At 42.1% G+C, this 19,779-nt stretch overlaps 1 protein-coding gene across 2 annotated transcripts in view; it reads left to right on the top strand.

Moving 5' to 3' along the window:
• Positions 1-19,779, top strand: part of BRD1 (bromodomain containing 1) — a 552,010-nt gene that overhangs the window by 339,946 nt on the left and 192,285 nt on the right. For both annotated transcript variants that reach the window (XM_078679620.1, XM_078679628.1), the window contains exon 10: positions 19,034-19,155. In XM_078679620.1, coding sequence (XP_078535746.1) covers positions 19,034-19,155 — 122 coding nt within the window. The remainder of the gene's footprint in view (positions 1-19,033; positions 19,156-19,779) is intronic.

Raw genomic sequence — 19,779 nt, forward strand, 5'->3', positions numbered from 1 at the left:
ATGTCTTTGAAAACGTGCAGAGCACATAATGCCTAAGTAAAACTTCACTCCTTCCTGCCATTCGAAGTTTGGCAAGAAGACCAAGAATGTCAAGCTAAAGGTCCCACCCCTCTAGTCTCACCCGAATCTGGCTCAGGCCTGAAACTGTTCCAGATGCGCCCATGAGATCTCCCCAGACCATCGACACCGCAGCAAATAGCAGCCTTTAAAGAGACCATGCTGTCAATTTTTCAAATTCTTCTGGCTTGAAGCGGACCAGAAGGCTGGTACACCTCAAGGAGCCACACAGACCAGCAGTTGGATTTCGGCTGGCAAACCACTCCCCCAGTGCTGACTGACCATTCCCAGGCCTGTACTGAGGCCAGTTCAGACTTCCATGCCACCTCTAGAACCCCACCAGTTTTTCTGTGCTCTTCCAAGATATGGTACTGATGTCGGTGTCCGACCCTGAACGTCTGCCCACTCAAACATTGTGTTGCACTATGATGATGATGATGAGGAGGAGGTAGATAATTTACTCCCTCCTCATTAAACTGATGATGGCTTATATTTGGAATTACAAAATGTCTGTAGGCCTACACACATCCCTTGAGATGGAGCTGGAGTTGCACTTGGGCCACCAGTGTAAGAAGAGACCTTTTATCTGTAGCTGTATGAAGGACAGAAGAAGTCTTAGATGTGCAATGGTCTTCTAGTATCCAAATCACGCTTGACATTCAGTGCACCCTACACCGTTAAGGCTGGTAGTGCAGACTTCAACTAGTAGGTTTACCTCAAATTCTTTTATCTTCAGTCCTCTGTATAGAGCAGAAAAAGTGTCATGCTTTTGGAAAGACCATGTTTTCAGCTGCCTGGCCCTCACATATCTCAATGTATTATGCCTTTTGAGGAGGTACAACTACTCTTTTGGGACATGGCCAGCAAGATCTCACCAGTCGTCCCTGACGACCTCAGGGTCTTGTTGACCCAAACGATGCAGCGTGGTCAAGATGTGGCCAAGTATGTTCTGTGTTCCAGCCTGGCCACCTCAGACTGCATACGAAGAGCAAGTAGCACAGGTGCTGTGTTTAGAAGACATTCCCCAATGATATCAGCCAGGTTTTCAAGAGAGATTTATTGTCCTTGATGGATATGCCCTTTGATTGGTGTGGATTGTTGTTAAAAACCTGATGCAGTGCTAGAACTATTTGACGATAGCCGCGCCACCGGAAGATCTTTGGACAATTGCATCCTCCCAAGCAGTTTCACCAACAGAACTGAAAATTCAGAGGAGGTTCTAGAGAGCTGATTTGCAGACAGCACCAGTCCTCCCAGCCTGTAGCACTGCATCTGACTATTTTCTTTTGAGGCAGAGATTGTGACCGCTAACACTGGCAGGGGCAGCAACCCTTCAAATCATCCTCTCCTGCTGCAGCAGCCTCCAATCCGCCTTAGTTTTCTCAACAACATGAGGAAAACTATATAATTTTATCTTTGACATGAGAGAGGTGGGTCTTGTAGATTATTCAGAGTCTAGTACCTGCCTATTATCTCCTGCCAGCTTCATTGTCCTCCCAAGCCAAGGAGACTTTCAGGGAACACTTTGCAATCTTGATTCAAGAATAAACTGGGTAAGGGACTCAGAGAGGGAAGGTACTTGCACTGCTTTCTTGTGTCAAAGAAACAGATGATTTTGGTATATACTGGCATTCTAGCCATTGACTGCCTTGTTAAGGAAAGAGACTTTCAAAAATATTCCCTGTCTTATATTTTGTCTGCTCTGGGCCTTGAGACTTGGTGTTCCTAAACCTGCAGAACATGTATTTTGATATTCCAGATGGATTCAGAAAACTTTCAGTTTGCCGTGCTCTCCTTCAACCGTACCTCAACTCCCCAGGTGTTTATTAAAGTGATAGGAGTGCTCGCTCCCCACTTTAAGAAGTCACAGAAACCTGTTTTCCCGTACCTCGACAGCTAACTGCTCAAAGTGTGTTCACCTCAGTCAGTCGTAGACCACGTCTGGATGGCTGTCAAACTCCTGACATCTTTGTAGTTTTCCACCAATGAGCCAAAGTGTCACCTGTGCCTCGTGCAAAGGATCCCCTTCATTGGGCTGTCCTTAACACAGTGGCACTCAAGACCTTTCTCCCGCAGTGAATCTGGGATATGAAGCATATGATCCCAATGTTTTGGGATCAATCCAGGGTGTCATTGAGGACGGCTTGGTGTCTGCTCGAACTCCTAGACTTGTGAATCCTCTTTGCTCCGAATGCCAAATGGTGTATGCAGGTCCTGCACAATGGGCCCAACATTAGGACTGCCTCTCCAACTCCTTTCATATCTCTCAGGAGATTGCCCAGAATTGTCTATGAGAGCAGACACACGCTAACCTAACATGCGGCAGTCCATTGTTCTCTACATCCAGAATTCACACTAGTGATAGACCTGTCACTGCTGTCACCTGAGGAAGGTGGGCAAAGAGGCCTCTGGTTCCAGCGGAGAGAGAGCTCCACATAAATATTTTGGAGCTTCGAGTGATGCTTTTGGTTCTGGAAATCTTCCTGCCAAGCATCAAGGGTAGGATGGCAAAGGTCCTCACAGACAGCTGCCTTCTGTTACTGCAAGAAGCAGAGCGGAGTGGAGTCCATTTTCTGTCGCATTAGACCCTAAAGCAGGCTTCTCCAATGAGTACCCTCTTGAGCTACTGGTAGCTCTCCAGTTACTTGTCAGTAGCTCAACTGTGTCCATTCCAACTTCCTAAATAAGAAGATTTTGCTCTACTGACTGTATTGAAAGTGTATTAGGAATGGGAATGTGTGCATTTTCAGAACTGATAAGCTGATGTTTGCATTTCCAAAATCGGTATAAAGCTGATACTTGAGTGATAAATCATTCGTGTGAGGGGCATTTAAGCTATGGCCGTTTTGTATTACCCACGTAAAGGCATTCAAAATTGGCAAAGGCTTACCCTGCCTGATGCACAGAGGTGATCACTGTGGGTAGTTGTACATATTGTGGCCACTAACTAAATCTTCTCTGATGTGGTCACTCTTGCAACACTAATGATATTAGTAGCTCAAGATGATTTTATTGATTACAAGTAGCTCTTATTACAAAAAAGGTTTGAGACCCCCTGGCTTAAGCTTTTGTAAATCACCGGACCAGCAGAACATCTTTCTGGTAGCCAACCATCTCAGATGAGGTGAGCAGACCTCGGCTGGTGGCTCATAAGTGGTATCTCTTCCTGTGGGAAGTGTCATCTTTAACCAATGGGGTATGCCTCAGTCTGATCTATTCGCCACCTGGGAAAATTAATCCCAGCCCCTTGTTATACCTCTGTAAAAATAATTGTCCAGAGATTTTCATTTTTGGATAATTAGAGAAGTAATTTAGCTTGGGTAGACATTGCTGATCTGGGTCCAATTTTTCTGGACAGCATTTTTAAAAATGGCGGTTGTGTTGCAGTGATGATGATATATTTCAGCAACCATGAGACCTCTAAAACAAATAATACTGGTTTTTCATCCTTTTATATATATATACACTAAACAATGTTTATGATCTGAATATGAAAGAAAATGTTTCACTCCTGTTTTAGACACATTTTCCTATTTCACTTTATTTGTTTTGGCAATCACTCCTGGTACATTTGCAGAATGTTGAACATTTAAGAAGAGCTTATCGAGAGAGACATCTTTTTATTGCACAGGTTTTGCTAGTACATGTACTTGTATGTTCTGTGGGTTGAGGCTTTAGAAATTTCGTAAGTTCTAGCACCCCAACAATATTTTCCAAACCAAATTCACATGAATCTTTCTCTACATATCCATGATCCAAAACGGATCACATCATCATCTGATGAAGTAAAATGCTCTTAATGTCTCCATGCACAGAATATGATGTCGCTGGAGGGCCACTTAGAGAGACTGATCTCTTAAACTCATTATAGCAAACATCGTCAAATGTATGACAGTCAGACTTTGTTTTCCACACACGAACAAGATATTTTTCTACGTCTTTAAAGTCTCACATTCTTCTTCTGTCTCAGCAAATCCTTTTAGAAACTTCACAGGTTCAGCAGTTAAAAGCTCCAAGTTTTGTTTCTGTTTTGCTCATAGTGTCATCACCAGTAAGACTATGTGCCTTGATAAGAACACTGGGCATCTCTGGGTCATGTTTCTTGTATAGAATATGAAGCAGGATAAAGTGTCCTTTCTCATCTGTTCCTTAACGTTTACAAAACGCTGACAATCCTTGACTAATGAACCTTGCAACAGATCCAAGTAGCACAATAATATCATCTGTGTCATTTGACAGTACTATAACTCGATTGGAACCATTTTGAACATATCTGAAGCTACAGCATTGACCTTCCCTCTCTGTCTTTCACTACAAAATGTCATTGGATGAATTTTCTGTAGAGGAGTGGTTTTTCCACCTCTAGCTTCTTCACTCTTTCGAAATACCAGGACCCATATCTAGGGTAGTTTATGCAGTGGAATTCGCGAAACACAGTAATCAGTGACTTCACAGTCCTCATGTGCAGCCCTCAATCACCTTCCCGATCAGTATCTACCAAGTATTTCACTGGAGCTATCTTTTGTAAAACATTTCCACAGTACTAGCAAAGTTCTGATTTTTCTCCACATTCCTTGACAAACTCATGTATTTTGAATGAAGTGCACCCTGTGCCTTGTTCAATCCTGAGATATGATATGCAAAACCTAATTTGTCATTTTTGTTCCAGAAAGCATTCCATGCAATGTTTTTATAGCCTCAGATATGATGGGCATACCTTGTAACAGACTAACATAATGAGTTATACGCAATACTGACTGACTTGTTTCGCTTCCAAAGATTTCAGCCTCAATAGTGCTTTGTCTATGCCACATCCACTGAGAACTTTCTGCACACTGCAACAAAGCATTTGTCATGTTGAAAATGCTAATCATTCGATGAAGATGATCAAATTCTACTGGATTGCTCATAAAATGTCAGCTACAATACGGAATATGTTTTAAAGAACAAGGGAACCCCAGTTTTGAGACCCGGGGTAGTATAGAGTTGGTGAGTATAAACAATGGTCCGATACGGATCAACTCCGCTATTGGCACCGGAATGCTCCGGTCCACCCCGCCGACTGAAACTGCACAAACCTAATTGCCACTAGACGCCTAGACGAGCAGCCTCCACCCCTAATTAAAACAGGTGCCCACCTTATTCTCTGCCCCTAGAGGGTCTCCAAATCCTTGACACCGGAGAAGCTAACGAAGCGTGCACCAGCGGCACGACTTGCACCAACTTGTAATGGATATTAAATTGCCAACTCTTACTATCCAACAGGCCGGCGAACTTTCACGACTCATCCGGCCCCAAGCTCTTCCCCCTCTTGGGCTCCTTCAGTCTCATATCTAATTGCTCACATGCACACGTCCTGATGATGATCTTAATTGTTTGAGATCGAAACACCGTCGACCCCTCCAGCAAAAACTCCATTATCACATTCATTTTACTGCATAGTTTTGACAATTATTGTTGTTTTCCAAATGCTATGTATTTTTTAAAAATGTCACCAATATACCCTCACTTCACGCGCTCCCACTTTTCTATGTGAGCACTAGAAATACTGTCTAAATATATGATACTCTATTTATGCAGATAATAAATGAGTTATCATTCCAAATAAAACCTTGTGTCCGTATAGGTTAAGTATCTGAGTCCCTCCAGGACTATCTTGAATTAATGTTTTTTGACTTAAACTGTTCTTAACACCTTCGCAGCGTGGAACGTTCAGCGCCCAGTGCTGAACGTTCGAATAACGAATGCTGGCCTGTCGGCCAACGGTCGTGCGCAGCACTGGGGAGGTAGTGCTCGTGACGACCGTTGGCCGACAGCAGCACTTAAAGGGTTAAATTATCTGTAGCCCAGGCTACCCGAGGACCATTCAGGCCTCTCCTAGCTACAATACAGAAGACAACTTCTTCGCAGAAAATTGGCATGATAGGATGGCCTACCAGCTGAGCACACACATTTCGGAAATCTTGTAGAGCTGTGTATATTGTTGCGTAGTTTGTGACTGGAGCTAGTATTACTGGTAAAAAAACAGTCTTTAGTGGGATGGTATTCTGGGAGATCAGAGCATGAATTTCAGCCCATTGAGGAACTGGCTTTTCTTCATCTTTCAGTCGCACCAAATAAGTGATATGATAAATTTAGTTAAATCAGCTTTTTGGACCAGGTACGTCGAAGAAAATCCATGCCCTCAGCCACTTTTAAACTTTCTGGTAGACTGAAACGTGTTGATGGCATGTAGGGATTTTGCATATGCTGGCAAGGCAGTTGGGTTGTAAGTTTGAAGCTTTGTTTGTGCCTACAGCTGACACAGCTGTTTGCCAACAGCTACTTCATTGGTACAGTCTTGAAAAAGCACCTAGGCAGTATCATGTGTGCTAGATATTCCAGACAAAGAAGAGCTGCCTTTAAAATCTAAATAATCAAGAGCAGCAATTGTAAATCCTTTCCTAGTAAAGTTACTTGGAAGTGGTGTGCTGTTGGATTCACAAGATTTTACAGCATGAGCTGCTAACAAGTTCCTGCTCTGTGCTATGACATTATAACTTGTTGATTCACCAATCCTATTCATTTAAGCGATTAGCTCTCTAGGTTTGCCCGTGGGCAGTCATGTTTAGCAGAGTTTTCTTTTTACAGTGATGTAATTCATAAAACATGATTTGGAAAAGGCATTACATTTGCACAGCAAAAGCCTCCCGGTTCGTGGAATTGTCTTTTACTCCTTTGCTTATACAACCAACGAGAGTCACTGTTCATATCAGAGAGAAGCAAAGACAAAAAGCTGTTGTCGTTCTACTACCTTGGTTGTTGGGGACAGTGTGTCCTTTTCTTGATGCCCTCACACACCCTGAAGTATGTTATGCTTCTTCATTGGGCTATTGCTCCTCGTCGGGCCGGTGCTGCAATCACCCTACGGGTCTCCCGAAGGGTCGCTTATTTGGAGATCTTTTAGATAAAGCCGTAATGGTGCTTGGGGGTGAGTGGCAGTGATGTCCTAATGTGGAGTTAAAAAATAACTGGATGGGTGCTTGGAAAATTTATGGGAGAAAATAGTCCCTCTGTCGTTAGTAAAAACTCAGAAGGCGGTGCTGCTGTGAAGGATGTAATGGCCCTCTGTAGATAGGTTTGTGACACACCCCTAGTGGATATGTTTCTTAGGTTGACATGTTTCGCACAATGTAACGGTTTCAGGAGGAGATCCCCTGCGCTTCTTCAGGACCAGAAAAGCGTGTAGTGATAGATAGACCAGATACATGGCTTGTCGTTATTGATCTAGTGCCACATAGGAAGGAAGGAAGTAGTATTCTAAATTAAGCGGGAAGAAATTCCCATGAGAATCGGCTGTGGGTCCCTCGCGACAGTTCCTCGTAGGAAAGGAAGCCCGTACACCTACCCGACCTCATGCCGTCTCCGTCTTGTTGACTCCCCATGATTTGCGGAACTCTGGGGCATCACAAAATTTGTCATTGAGCCCAAACTCTAAATCTTTCAGAACGTTTCTTAAAATAGTTCCTGGTGAGTTTACTGCATCCTGTGATCCTATTTTGGCAGCAAGAACTTCAGGAGACAAATCAGCTAAGAACACCATAAGAGGCTCTTTCTTTTTGTTAGACTGACAAAAACGAATTCTGTCATTGTACATTCTCACCAGAAAAATCTTAATTTCATTATTATGAATAATTACAGTTTCATCAATGTTGGCCATTATTTTTCAAATCTCACTGAGTGTGAACCCGTAGCCAGCACTCAAGATAGGCTTTAATACTTAATTTGTGTTTTTCAAAGAGTACAAAGTTAACTGAATGCTAGTGGTTATGTTGTTGCTGGGAATTCATTGTACATTCATATTTTCGATTGTATGCGCACATGCCGTTTGGATGGACATACAAATCCCCTTCAAATACTTTCACATTGCCGTTAAGATCAGCTGCTCTGCTAAAACTTAATCTTGGAGGAAAGTATCTGCAGATAAAAACATGCTTGTCCTTTGAGACTCTCATATTCTCTACTTTGTTCTTTCGCCAATCCCTTTGGCCCTTGTTCTGGCTAAACCACAGATAACACATTGAATATCCTCTGCTTTCTGATCAGTTGTTGAAAGTGGACGAGAGGTAGCCATCGATCTTCTAAGTGGATAGGCATTGGGTTTGGTCATCATCGCTTTCTTAAAAGACGCAGATTCTTTTTGTGATTCACCGGATCCTGCTATTTTTTGATTATTTGTTTCCAGACTTTTTTCCATTGTATACGACTTGTACCATTTGTTGTTACAATGATAACGTATTTGTTCCTCTTCACCAATCAGTTTCAATCTGTTGTGAGCTTTGTCTTGCTATATTTCTGCAGCATCTCAATCTCTCTTCTGTCCAACCACATTTGATAGCTTTTCTTTCTGATTAGTTTGGCATATGATACATTTTTCTTTGTTGGAGTCCTCAGATTTTGTAGTTAACAACACTCTGTTGGGAGGTAAAGATCCTCTGCTACCACCTGCTTCGCTCATGTTTATGAATTTGAATCAACCGAAAACCTGAAACAAAAACAGCATTAAAATAAATGATCAATGTAATGGCTAAAACACATCATTATAGAGCGCCATTTTGGAAAATGGTAGACGGGTTGCTTGAGGCATTATTTTCTGTTTCTATAAGACTTCTTGACACTCAAAACCTATGTTTTGACCCAAAAATAAAGTAAGTAGGTCTCATGGTTCCTGAAATATTACATTATCACTGCAACACATTTGTCATTTTTAAAAATGCCATACTGAAAAATTCGGTCTGGCATTGCTTCTCTAATGATACAAAAACATAAATTAAAATCTCTGGGCAACAATTTCTTAATTGGAGGTATGTCAAAGAGCTAGAAATAAATGTGCAGTGTCCAATTTCTCACTTGTGTTTCCCCCAGGAAAGTGACTAGGAGACACATTCCAGCTGTGTTAGGACATGGGTTTCCAGTACTCCTTGCCGCCACTGCCTCTCCTGCTTTGTGTTCTGAGGAAAATCGGGACAGATCAGTCCGAAGTCATTTTGATGACCTCATAATTGGATACAAGAGGATAGCCCCATTTTTTACCAGAAGAGCATGTTACCCAGAGCTTCTTAGGCCTGAGCGTTTGCCCTTCGGTCTAGCTACCACTTAATGAAAAATTACTGTCTCAGCAACAGAACAGGGTCTTGTGCCTTGTCCTTCCAACCATACACCTCCATGTGCAGAAATTGAGTGGAAGAAATTACATTATTTTGTCTTACTGACCAAGTTGGTTCATGTCATTCTTGGGCCCAGACTCCTTTCCACAAAATCAGACTGTGCTGAGCCCTGGGAAAAATTACCTGGCTGGCGCCCAACTCTTTGCATTCAAAGTCTCAGATGTTTTGTTATCAGTCCTATTGTAGGTCCAGCACAGCTTTGGGGTGGTCACCGTAATGTTATTTGTAGGCCCCTTAGGCTTTATTGTATTTATCTGACCAACTTTCCTTACTCATATCTCCGGTTGTGATGAGTTTCAAAGAGGTTTAATTCATAGGTTTTCCTCAAAACCTTGTATCATGCCGGAAAGGGATTCAAATTTAGTTCTGAGATTTCTTATGGGCACAAATTTGAGCCACTGTGCAGTTCCTTGATGTGACTTCTGACGAACAAGATGTTTTTCTCATTGCCATCAAGCCAGTGTACTGTGTGATTTAACTGCAGACACTTTCGGTGCAACAACCTTACACCACCTTTTCACTAGACAAAGTGGTACTGAGAACTTAGGCGGCGCCTTCTTCCCAGACGTTGTGACTCCTTTTCACATGAGATACTCACTTGTACTCTACCTGTGTTTTCCACCCTGCTTCACACCTCAATAGAGGATGCGAGGCTTCTTCAGCTCAACCACAAATAGTTGCTGAGCTTCTACGTTTCTGCACAAAGAAGCATTGTGTTGACAATCTGTTATTTGTGGAGTTTTCTGGAGAAAAGAAATGGAAGGGTGTGCAGAAAAGGTCCTTGTCAAGATAAATAGTCTTCTCCATCAAAATCTGTTAGGCACTGACCAAGAAACTGCCTCCTGAAGGTCTACAAAATCATTCCACGAGAGCCAATAGCACCACAGTGGCAGTGGGGCGAGGAGTACTGGTTTGGGACATCTGCCAGGTTTTGAGGTGGGTGTTGATGCATTTGTCCACCTGATCTGCCTTGATGGTCAGATGAGGTGGGAAGGTCACTTCACTCGCTCGTTTGTACAAGACATTTTGGTCTGAGTCCACTCCTCAGACAGACCCTCTGCCTTTTTGTGAGGTCCTGCTATAGATCTGTTCTAAAGTGCGTTGAATCTTCGGTTAGAATCAAAATTTGCCTAGTGTGTGATGGTAAATTTCAATTCTACTAAGCATACAGAAGTGAGGATTCTGCTTTCTTCATTTGCTTTTTTTATACATTATTTCAAAACAGCAGCCATTTTAAAACCTTTCAAAACTACTTTTGCCATGAACACTCGGGAAAACAAACAGTTCATAAGTCACAGTGGGGTCCCAAACATAGTCTTCTGTTGCTGATTGTACTCCCTCCTTCTTTGCACAAATCATGCCATTAGTTACATTCCACACATCCTGTTTTGATCTATTCTTTCCTCCAAAGACATGCTTTGTCAGTAATTGTTTCAAACCATCATAGGTAAAAAGCAGGTAACACTAAAGCCATTACTGCATACAAAGACAGGAAGAACTTGACAGACTTAACAACTGTAAGTTATAGGACTGTAATCTTTACCATGGAAAACCAAACTACTTACTTTAAATCGGAGAGTGTCTGTGTCTCGCTAGACTACCTAGTGGAATAATCCTCGCCTCCATGTTCTTCATAGAATTAAAACTTACCTTCACATAGCTAGGCAAACTTTAATTCTGTGTCCGCACCGGAGGCAAGGATTATGCTAGTTCAAAGCTTACTCACCACCAATTGAGCCATTTTCACTACCGGCTTAAAATAGAAACTCTCAAAAGTAGAGTCTGATGACCAATCTGCTGCACACATTAGATCCACTAAGCGTGCCCCTAGACAGAAAGCTTTGGAAGCCATTGCTCCCCTTGCGGAATGCGCTCCAAACACTTTGGCATCTATGCCAGCTTCTTGGATCACCCAACGGACTCATCGGGCTATTGCAGGGTGCAACACCGCTTTGTATGGTTTACTCAGTGCAGTGAGATGCTTCTTTTTGCCCGGAGGGCAGAACTCTTCAGTCATTTTCTCATATGCTTTGAGCCAGCGCACAATACACATTTTGGGTTAGTCACTGAAAACTGGGTAAGTTATTGTACAAGTATTTGCCTTGGTACGTATATTTACCGCAAAAACTACTCCGTCCGGCGACAATACCTGGCTGTAATATTCAAGTCGCGCACATCCGAAACCTGCCTGCATGAAATAAGGCAGAGAAGCATTGCTAATTTAGCTGAAAGTTATTTAGTGGATAAAAACCTATTCTGATGCCATGACAGGAAAAGGTTTCAGAATCAAGTTCACGTCCCAAAGCACTGAATAACGTGATTTCGAGGAAGAGATCGGTGAATGCCAGTAAGCAACTAGCAAACAAAAGGATGTTCTCCCACTGAGGCCTCGTCAATGGGAGCATGTCCCATTGCAATAGCAGACCTGTATGTGCTAATCGAACAATATGCTAACACTTCCTCCGCTAGGCTGGACAGAAAATTCAGCACCTGCACTACATCTGCGCCTGTCTCTTAGGGTCTTTCATGTAATTAGCTAGGAAGGGGGCCATTTTGGAGTCTATATCGGAGTGAGGGCTACCTTTCCCTCCAGGGTAGGCTGTGGACACTCCGCCCAAGGCAATTTCATGCCTCCTTCTAACAAGGGTTTGCGGAGCCGCTCCACAATAAACTTTGCCACTTTGTCTTCTGGGGCTCACACTGCTGATGTCAGATGGATGATATCCGGATCTAGCATGTCTGAATCATCCTCCTGAGGGGGAGTGGGATCGGAAGCTGGGGGCACCAAGGCCTCAAGGAGCCCATGCAATTTTCTGAGTCCACTGGGGGTTTCTAGCCTGCTGGTTTGGCCAGTGCTGGCTCAATGGGGCCTTCCTGAGGGGCTGATTTGGCTAGAAAAGCTTGTTTAAGGCATGCAAACGCATCTCTGTGTCCTCCTTCCTCGCATTTCTTCTTCAGGCGTGGGGAACACTGGGCATTTTGGCGAGCCTTTTCCAGGGTGTGTGTAGTACTTTTAGCAATTTTTGCACACTCCTCTGCATTCTTATCTGAGAGGCGTTGTTCCATTGGCCCCATGAGCTCGTTCACTGCCCTATAGATAGAGGTGTCAGTAGCCTCATAGAAATCTTCATCCCACTGGAGGAAGAACAGTGAGTCCTTTATGTAGCCTGGGATGATTGCCTTTCAATGTTATATATTACCCCATCCTGAGTGTTTTCCTTGGTACTGTTATGAAACAGCACTCTATTTGTATGGTTGAGGTAACCCCTCCATGATTATACGCAAGATTGCCAAACTATGGAGCTGGGAGGGAGCCCAGTCGACAATGTGTTGAGATCAGAGTCACACAGTAGGGAGGACACCTGCCCCAGGGGCACACACACACACATTGTAGGGCTTCACTGTACGGGGATGTGTCCCACACTGGCTGTCAGGGCCTGAGTTACAGTACTACCCCGTAGGGTGTCAGCCGAAGCGCACATAGTGCAGACCCCAGCAGGGGGTTGGAAAGAAAAATGCAGGGAAATTACAGACCCATCCTCACCCTGGGCAGTGGGACAAGGCTCTACAGTCTGCAGGCTCTAGCGGTGCGCACACACCTTCTTTGAATGGGAGAGAGAGATGCTGCATGGAGCCAGTGAAACTCACTGCAGCAGTGCCCTCTAGCTTGTGAAAGGCCGCACCCCAATTCAGCTGATAATGGGCCCAGTTGCACAAGGAGCACCCTCCCGCGACTCGAAGGGGGTCTGAAAAGAAAAAAGACAGCTTACAAGTGATGTGTTAGATCATATACAATACGGGCTCCAACAGCATTAAGTTGACGAAAAACGAATTCAAACTGCCTGGGAAAACCAGAGAAACAAAAGAGAGACCTTAACCTGCTGCTGAGCAGCAAAGAAAGAGGAAGTACAAGCAGTGACAAAGGACTATGTTTGGGACCATGCTGCGCACATTAAAGAAGGACTTATGAACTGTTTTTCCCCTAATGTTCATGTGAAAAGTAGTTTTGAAATGTTTTAAAATGGCTGCTGTTTTGAAATAATGTATATTAACGGGAAGGAAGAAAGCATTATCCTCACCTCCGTTCCTGACATAGAAGTACTCAACAAATGAACAAATCACCTTTGATGCTCTTTCTGGTGGATAGTCTAACCCAGATTTGTCACTGCCCTTCTGCTTCCTTATTCTATGGAGTGGACTTGTGACCATCATAAGGTTTTAAATAAAAAAAAACACACTTTCATCAACAATTTGTGAGATACTCATGTCTGACATCAGTGCGCACAAGTGGTACTTACGTGTCGCCCCGGTCAGTCTCTTCATGGGTTGGTCGAAGTCACTGCAGAGCCACATGGTGCCTCCTGCCAACACGCTGGAGCATTGTGGAAAATATATCTGGATCTAGTCCGCTGCCCTGGAGCGTTCTAAAGGTGAGGAATCTGTGGTTAATTAGAGTACCCAACAGAAAGAGTGTTAATGGTAACTTGTTTCCCTAGCATGTTCTCTTATTTGCAACCCATTCAAACATAGACACTGGCTCATGTAGAGGCCAATGTATCCAGATGTGACAGGCAAGTAAATAATGTCTTCTCCCCACTTATTAGAATAGCAGTTTATCCCTTCAGGGTAGTGCCATTGATAATGTAGATGCTCTCTAAAGATAGAGAGAGACACAGAGATAACATTCACCATTCCAATGTCAACATATTTGACTCAGCAGTACTTGGGTTATAACATGTGGTCGCTGAAATATTGAGCTGTAAGTGTCAAATTGACCCCATGTCATGGATTATCTACATTCACATACTATTTTCTTTGATAAGCATACCGGGACTTCAACCTGTGGTGTAGAAAAGTAAAACTATAGTTCCTACATGTTTATTGCTGGTGGATTAAAACACAAGACTGAATTAAGATCACTCTTATGTTATTTTTTGTTAAAGGATACTTGATATAGCGCAACGACTCACCCTTGGCGCTCTCATGATATGGCCATTAGACTCTAGTGAACAGTGGTACATCAACATGGAATGCTTAGGACACATTTCATCAATGTATTTGTCATGAAGTGGAAATTACTTTGGAATCCCAACGGGGAACGCAAAATTCTGTGTTTTAAAATCGATCACATAATGCAGTATTTGTTACTAAAGACAGGAAGAGGCTGGTGTTCTCTTCAGTTACAGTGCACTTGTATTTAGGAAACACGTCCATGAGTACAGTGTTATTGTTGAGGTCCTTCTTGGAGAAGGAAAAAAGGTTTTTCCTCCTACCTTCTAGCCAACACTATTTCAGGAATTAAAATGCCTAAAGTAAGGACTTCAACATTTATTCCATACAACAAAGATTGTAGGATTGATTTTGTCGTTTTCCCATGGTAATAACATTGTCCTCGGGATCATTGAACTGAAGACCTTATTGTTGGTTGAACATTTTATTTTATTTTATTTGGCATGGGACTTATTCCTCAGTGCTTACACAGATTTTCACGTCTCAAAGAAAACTATCACTTTCATCACCAGAAAGTAGTCTGTAGACACTACAGACATTACATTTGTTTTCTTAAGGGCACAGCCAAAGAGATGCTTAGACATTGCCAAATGGAGCATATCGAGATTGATTGTGCAGTACATATATCACTATCACTATTCCTAATCTGAAGGAAGGTTCCGGCACTAGGCATACTCCTGAGGATGTAAGTCCGGAAAATAGTAACTGACACCTCTACAGATGAAATATGGATCCTCTTCCTTGGTTTAGAAGCAAGACTATAGAGGCATATTTGAGCCAAGCAGGAGTCACATGTTTATTCATTGCTGCTCCAGCCTCAATTCTAGTCCCTGAAGGATACTCCGTGTTATTCCGAGCAAAAAGTGTGACTATTTAACAAGTTCAAACTCCAAAAAGGAAAATGTTAGCTGGCTCATCCTTCACCTTCTGTGACATGGAAACTCTGATGAATGCAGGGCTGGGTTTGCATTATGATTTGGAAACTAATATAATCTCCATAAACTACTAATGAAAGTACTTCACAGTGACTAAGCAGTTCATGAAGAGGAATGTAAGAAATGACTCTAATTGTCATGCAGGTTTATCTCTCTATAAAAGTGAGGTATTCAAGTTGTTTCTATTCCCTGAATTACCAAACTTTAGTTTGATAAGCATATTATTCCTATTAGTGAGTGTCATGTATGTGCCTCTTTCTGTCCTAATGCTCCATGTATTTGTTTTTAAGCTATTTCCAAATGTTGTTATTGCTTCATTTATTTTATTTAATAACCCTGTGTATCTATAGCCCCATCTCAAAATTTCTGATGCCTTCAAGTCTCACTAAAAGTCTACCTCAATCTGTTTCTTACATACCGGTTCAACTCCTCGTTTTAACCAAAACCTATATAACATCTTTTAACACCACCATTCACCCAGCTCTTCTTTTCTTTTTACTTTCTGCCATTGGCCACTCCTCTGCCATGGGTATTAGTACTGGTGTTATATTCGAACCATACATCTTGGAATCCTTCCTGAATACCTCTTTCTCTCGCCCCATCGTTTCTGCCTCCTGAAACCCACTTGAACTCCCATTCCAAACCCTACCCCCGATCTCTTTTTATTATCCATGCATAGGTGCGTCTGCCAAATGGTTGTTTCCCCCTTTGCATGTGTTTATGCACACCCATGCCTGCTTCTTTTTTCTGCCCTTGAAATGAAATGAAATGAAAAACATATTTATAGAGCGCTAGCAGTTGCCCTGAGGCGTCCAGGCGCTAAGAATTACCATCAGTGCTCAACAGAAGGGAAGGAAATCAGCTACTAATTAAACAGAAAGGTTTTAAGTTTCTTACGAAAACTCAGGAGGTTAGGTTCTGATCTGAGATAAAGTGGCAGAGTGTTCCAAATCTTCGGGGCATTATATGCAAAGGAACGGCCTCCGGCCCTTGCTCTATGGATTCTTGGAGTTTGAGCTAAAAAAGCGTGTGAGGATCGAAGAGCTTTGGATGGTTCATATGGCGATACCAGCGAGTGATTGATCTCTGGGCCTAATTTCCAGTACGCCTGATGTGCAAAGATTTAAACTTGACTCTCTCCCTAATGGGGAGCCAATGTAGTGTTCTTAAGCCGGGTTTTATTGAGATTCTCCTAGGGATACCAAGTAGGGTACGGGCCGCACAGTTCTGGGTACGTTGTCATTTTTTTAAGGTGTATTCTGGCGCCCCAAGGTACAGAGCATTGCTAAAATCTAGGCGAGATTGAATTAAGCCCTGAAAAACTATCTGCTTTGCCTCGAAGGGAAGAAGGGGCAAGATTTTTTTTTTGCCATCCTTAGGAGGCCAAAACAGGTCGCAGAGACTTTTGTTGCCTGCATGTCGAAGGTCAGCGATTTATCTAACCCCACCCCTAGGCTTTTGATGTGATCTCTGGGGGTGGGAGCTGTGCCCATGCTCAGAGGCCACAACACCTCCAAAGTGGAGAGAGTTGGGGGGCCTAGGAGCATCAGCTCAGATTTAACATCGTTGAGCTTCAGGCATGATTTAGTCATCCAACTCTTAACCTGCTCGAGACAGATTGTTAGAGTGGACTGTGATAGTGGGGTACTCTTTTGTGCGAGAGAGACCACTAGCTGGGTATCATCCGCATAGGTGATAATGTCGATACCATGCGGACGTACTATGCCAGCCAGCGGTCTCATGTAGGCATTAGAGAGCGTCGGGCTCAAAGAGGAGCCCTGCGGAACCCCACATCCCAACGGCTTCTTCAAGGAGACCGATGTGCCTTCAAAGACCTGGAAGGTTCGGTCTGATAGAAAAGACCTGAACCACTCCAGGGCTTCTCCCAAGATTCCCATGTCGAGGAGGCGGTCCAGAAGTATGTTGTGGTTGACCGTATCAAAGGCGGCGCTCAGATCAAGGAGGATCACTGCCACTGACCCTCCCTGATCGAGTATCCGCCTAGTCACTTCTGTCACTGCCAATAGGGCTGTCTCCGTGCCGTGTTTTGGGCGAAAGCCAGTCTGGGAAATATCGAGCAGCTGGTTATGCTCAAAGAACTGAGTCACACTGATGTTAATGTGTTTCTCTGAGATCTTAGTAGCCCAAGGCAAAAGTGAAATCGGGCGATAGTTGTTAAAATTAGTTGGATCAAGGTTGTTTTTTTTTAGCAATGCTCGGACCATGGCGTGTTTCCAGGACAGTGGGACTGTCCTACTTGTAATAGAAGAATTCAACAGCTTCAATAAATTGGGAAGAATGGCTTTATTTGCAAGGACCAGCATCTCCGGAGGAGCAGGGTCACATGGAGAGCCTGATTTAATTTGGTTTGTTAAGGCCTCCAGAGTGTCAAGGTGCAGCATTGGGAAGCGATCCAAAGAATTATTATGGGGGGCGCCCACTGATGTGGTCAGCGGATTAGGTTTTTGTGGAGACAAATCAGTTTCTGGGTCAGAGAAGGAAAGATTGTATTTATTTTTAAGAAAAAAGCATTGGCCAGTTCCTCGCATCGAGAAGATGAGTTATCATCAGTCAATGGCGGTGATGGCAACCTGGTCAATGTTTTCACAATCTGATAAATTTCCTTAGGTTTAGATTTTGCAAGTTTAATCTTTTCCGCAAAGTATATGGCTTGTTTATCTCTGATTTCGTTTTTATAATTCCTGATAGCCTCTCTATAGGACACTTTATCCGCAGGCTCGTAAGAAAACCTGTTTCTCTTGTGCTCAGCAACTTAGTACACTTTGCCTTAGTCCCATGTTTTATTCATTTATTTTGATGTTTTTGTCCTCTCTACTCCTCTTCCCTTAGATAAGGCAGCTTATTCCACAGTATATGGATTTAAGCCATGCATGTTTTGCATGAAGGTGTTGAAATCCCATTTCAATTGTGTGGGCACCCACTTTCATCTTTTTGTCTATTTACATTTGTACGTACTACTTGTTTTAATATTTTAAAAGCTAGTGAAGAGGAAAAGGCTTATCTGCCTCTCTCTTGTATCATCTTTCTGGTTTGTACCTTCACCGATCAGTATCACCCCAAGCACGTGACACAACAGTCCATGTGGTGAGGCTTTCCTAAATGTAATTGCTATTATATAGTACACAATAATAATAGAATGTTATTGTAATGCGTACCAGTGTGAAAATGCTTGGTTTAGCTTGCTATCCCCAACCAAATAAGAAAAACAGGCAATATATCTTGAGCTGGACTACCCAGCAATAGTCTGTCCGTTACCTTACTATGCATGTCGATTATCTTGCTGATCCTTCCCCTCTCCAGGCAGTCATGCAAAAACAAAACAAACATAAAAAACGTAAATATAAATTAATCCAGACAGAACATACAGATTTATAACACTACATGTACAAACTGCTTGTTACAGGTAAGTCATGTTTCTTTTTAGCTTTTCATGGTGAAGAATTCGAGTTGCAGTCTAAGTTTTAAAATGCAGTATTTAGTAACAGGCCTAATAGCGTTTAGTGATCACCCATGCGCATATTCGACTCCTCCAAGCTAATTTAGCCTCATATCATTTTGATATCAACAGTCTTAAGTACTATTATATATGGTGGTGGTCAGATCTGTAATTTGTAGTGCTTAAAATGGCAGTATAATGGTATGAATTTCTTAATACAAGGCAAATGTGTATTATTCGGATTTTCATGTTTTCATCATCAACTATTGCTGATACTCCCTCCACGTGTTGCATTAAATACTCATTTGAGTATTCACATGATTGGGCAATCTTCTTGGTACATAACATAGCTGCTTCTCCTGTTTCAGCCTACAAAAGTGTGAAAGGGGTAACTCATATGGATTAAGAAGACACACTATAGAAGAAAGAAGTGAATTGATGTCCTGTATTGAAAATGGAAATTACACAAAAGCAGCGAAATTTGCAGATGGTAATAACATTTATTTCAGTTATAATCTGAGGTTTTGAGGCTTTTCTATGTTGTATGTGGCTGATATAGGTAGTAAAAAAAACTTTACGATTTGCTTCCAACAAATACTGTAAATATTATTGAACATCATAATTGATCCTCTTCACATTAGACATTTTTTTAAACTGAAATTATGATATATATGTGTATATAATATATATGTATATAATACATATATATATGTATATAATACATATATATATGTATATAATACATATATATATGTATGTAATATATATATATATGTATATATATATATATGTATATATATATATATATATATATATATATATATATATATATTCACTGAAAAACCCATAGGTTATAGACCATATATAGTTAGGAATTAGCATTTAGAAAACCTTATTTTACTCACACAAAACCATTGAAATTCCATATATAGTTAGTTGCACTAACTATATATCGCGCACCCGCAATCCACTGCTGATGATGTCACATATTACATCATTCATGACATGGTCAGTGACATCACTGATGACATCACTGATGACATCTCAAATGACATCACTGATGACATCATCTAGTGTCTGTGTGTTTTTGTAAAGTTTAAATACGTTTTACATA

This window comes from Lissotriton helveticus, chromosome 1_1 (genome assembly GCF_964261635.1).
Source record: "Lissotriton helveticus chromosome 1_1, aLisHel1.1, whole genome shotgun sequence".
Lineage (NCBI taxonomy): Eukaryota > Metazoa > Chordata > Amphibia > Caudata > Salamandridae > Lissotriton > Lissotriton helveticus.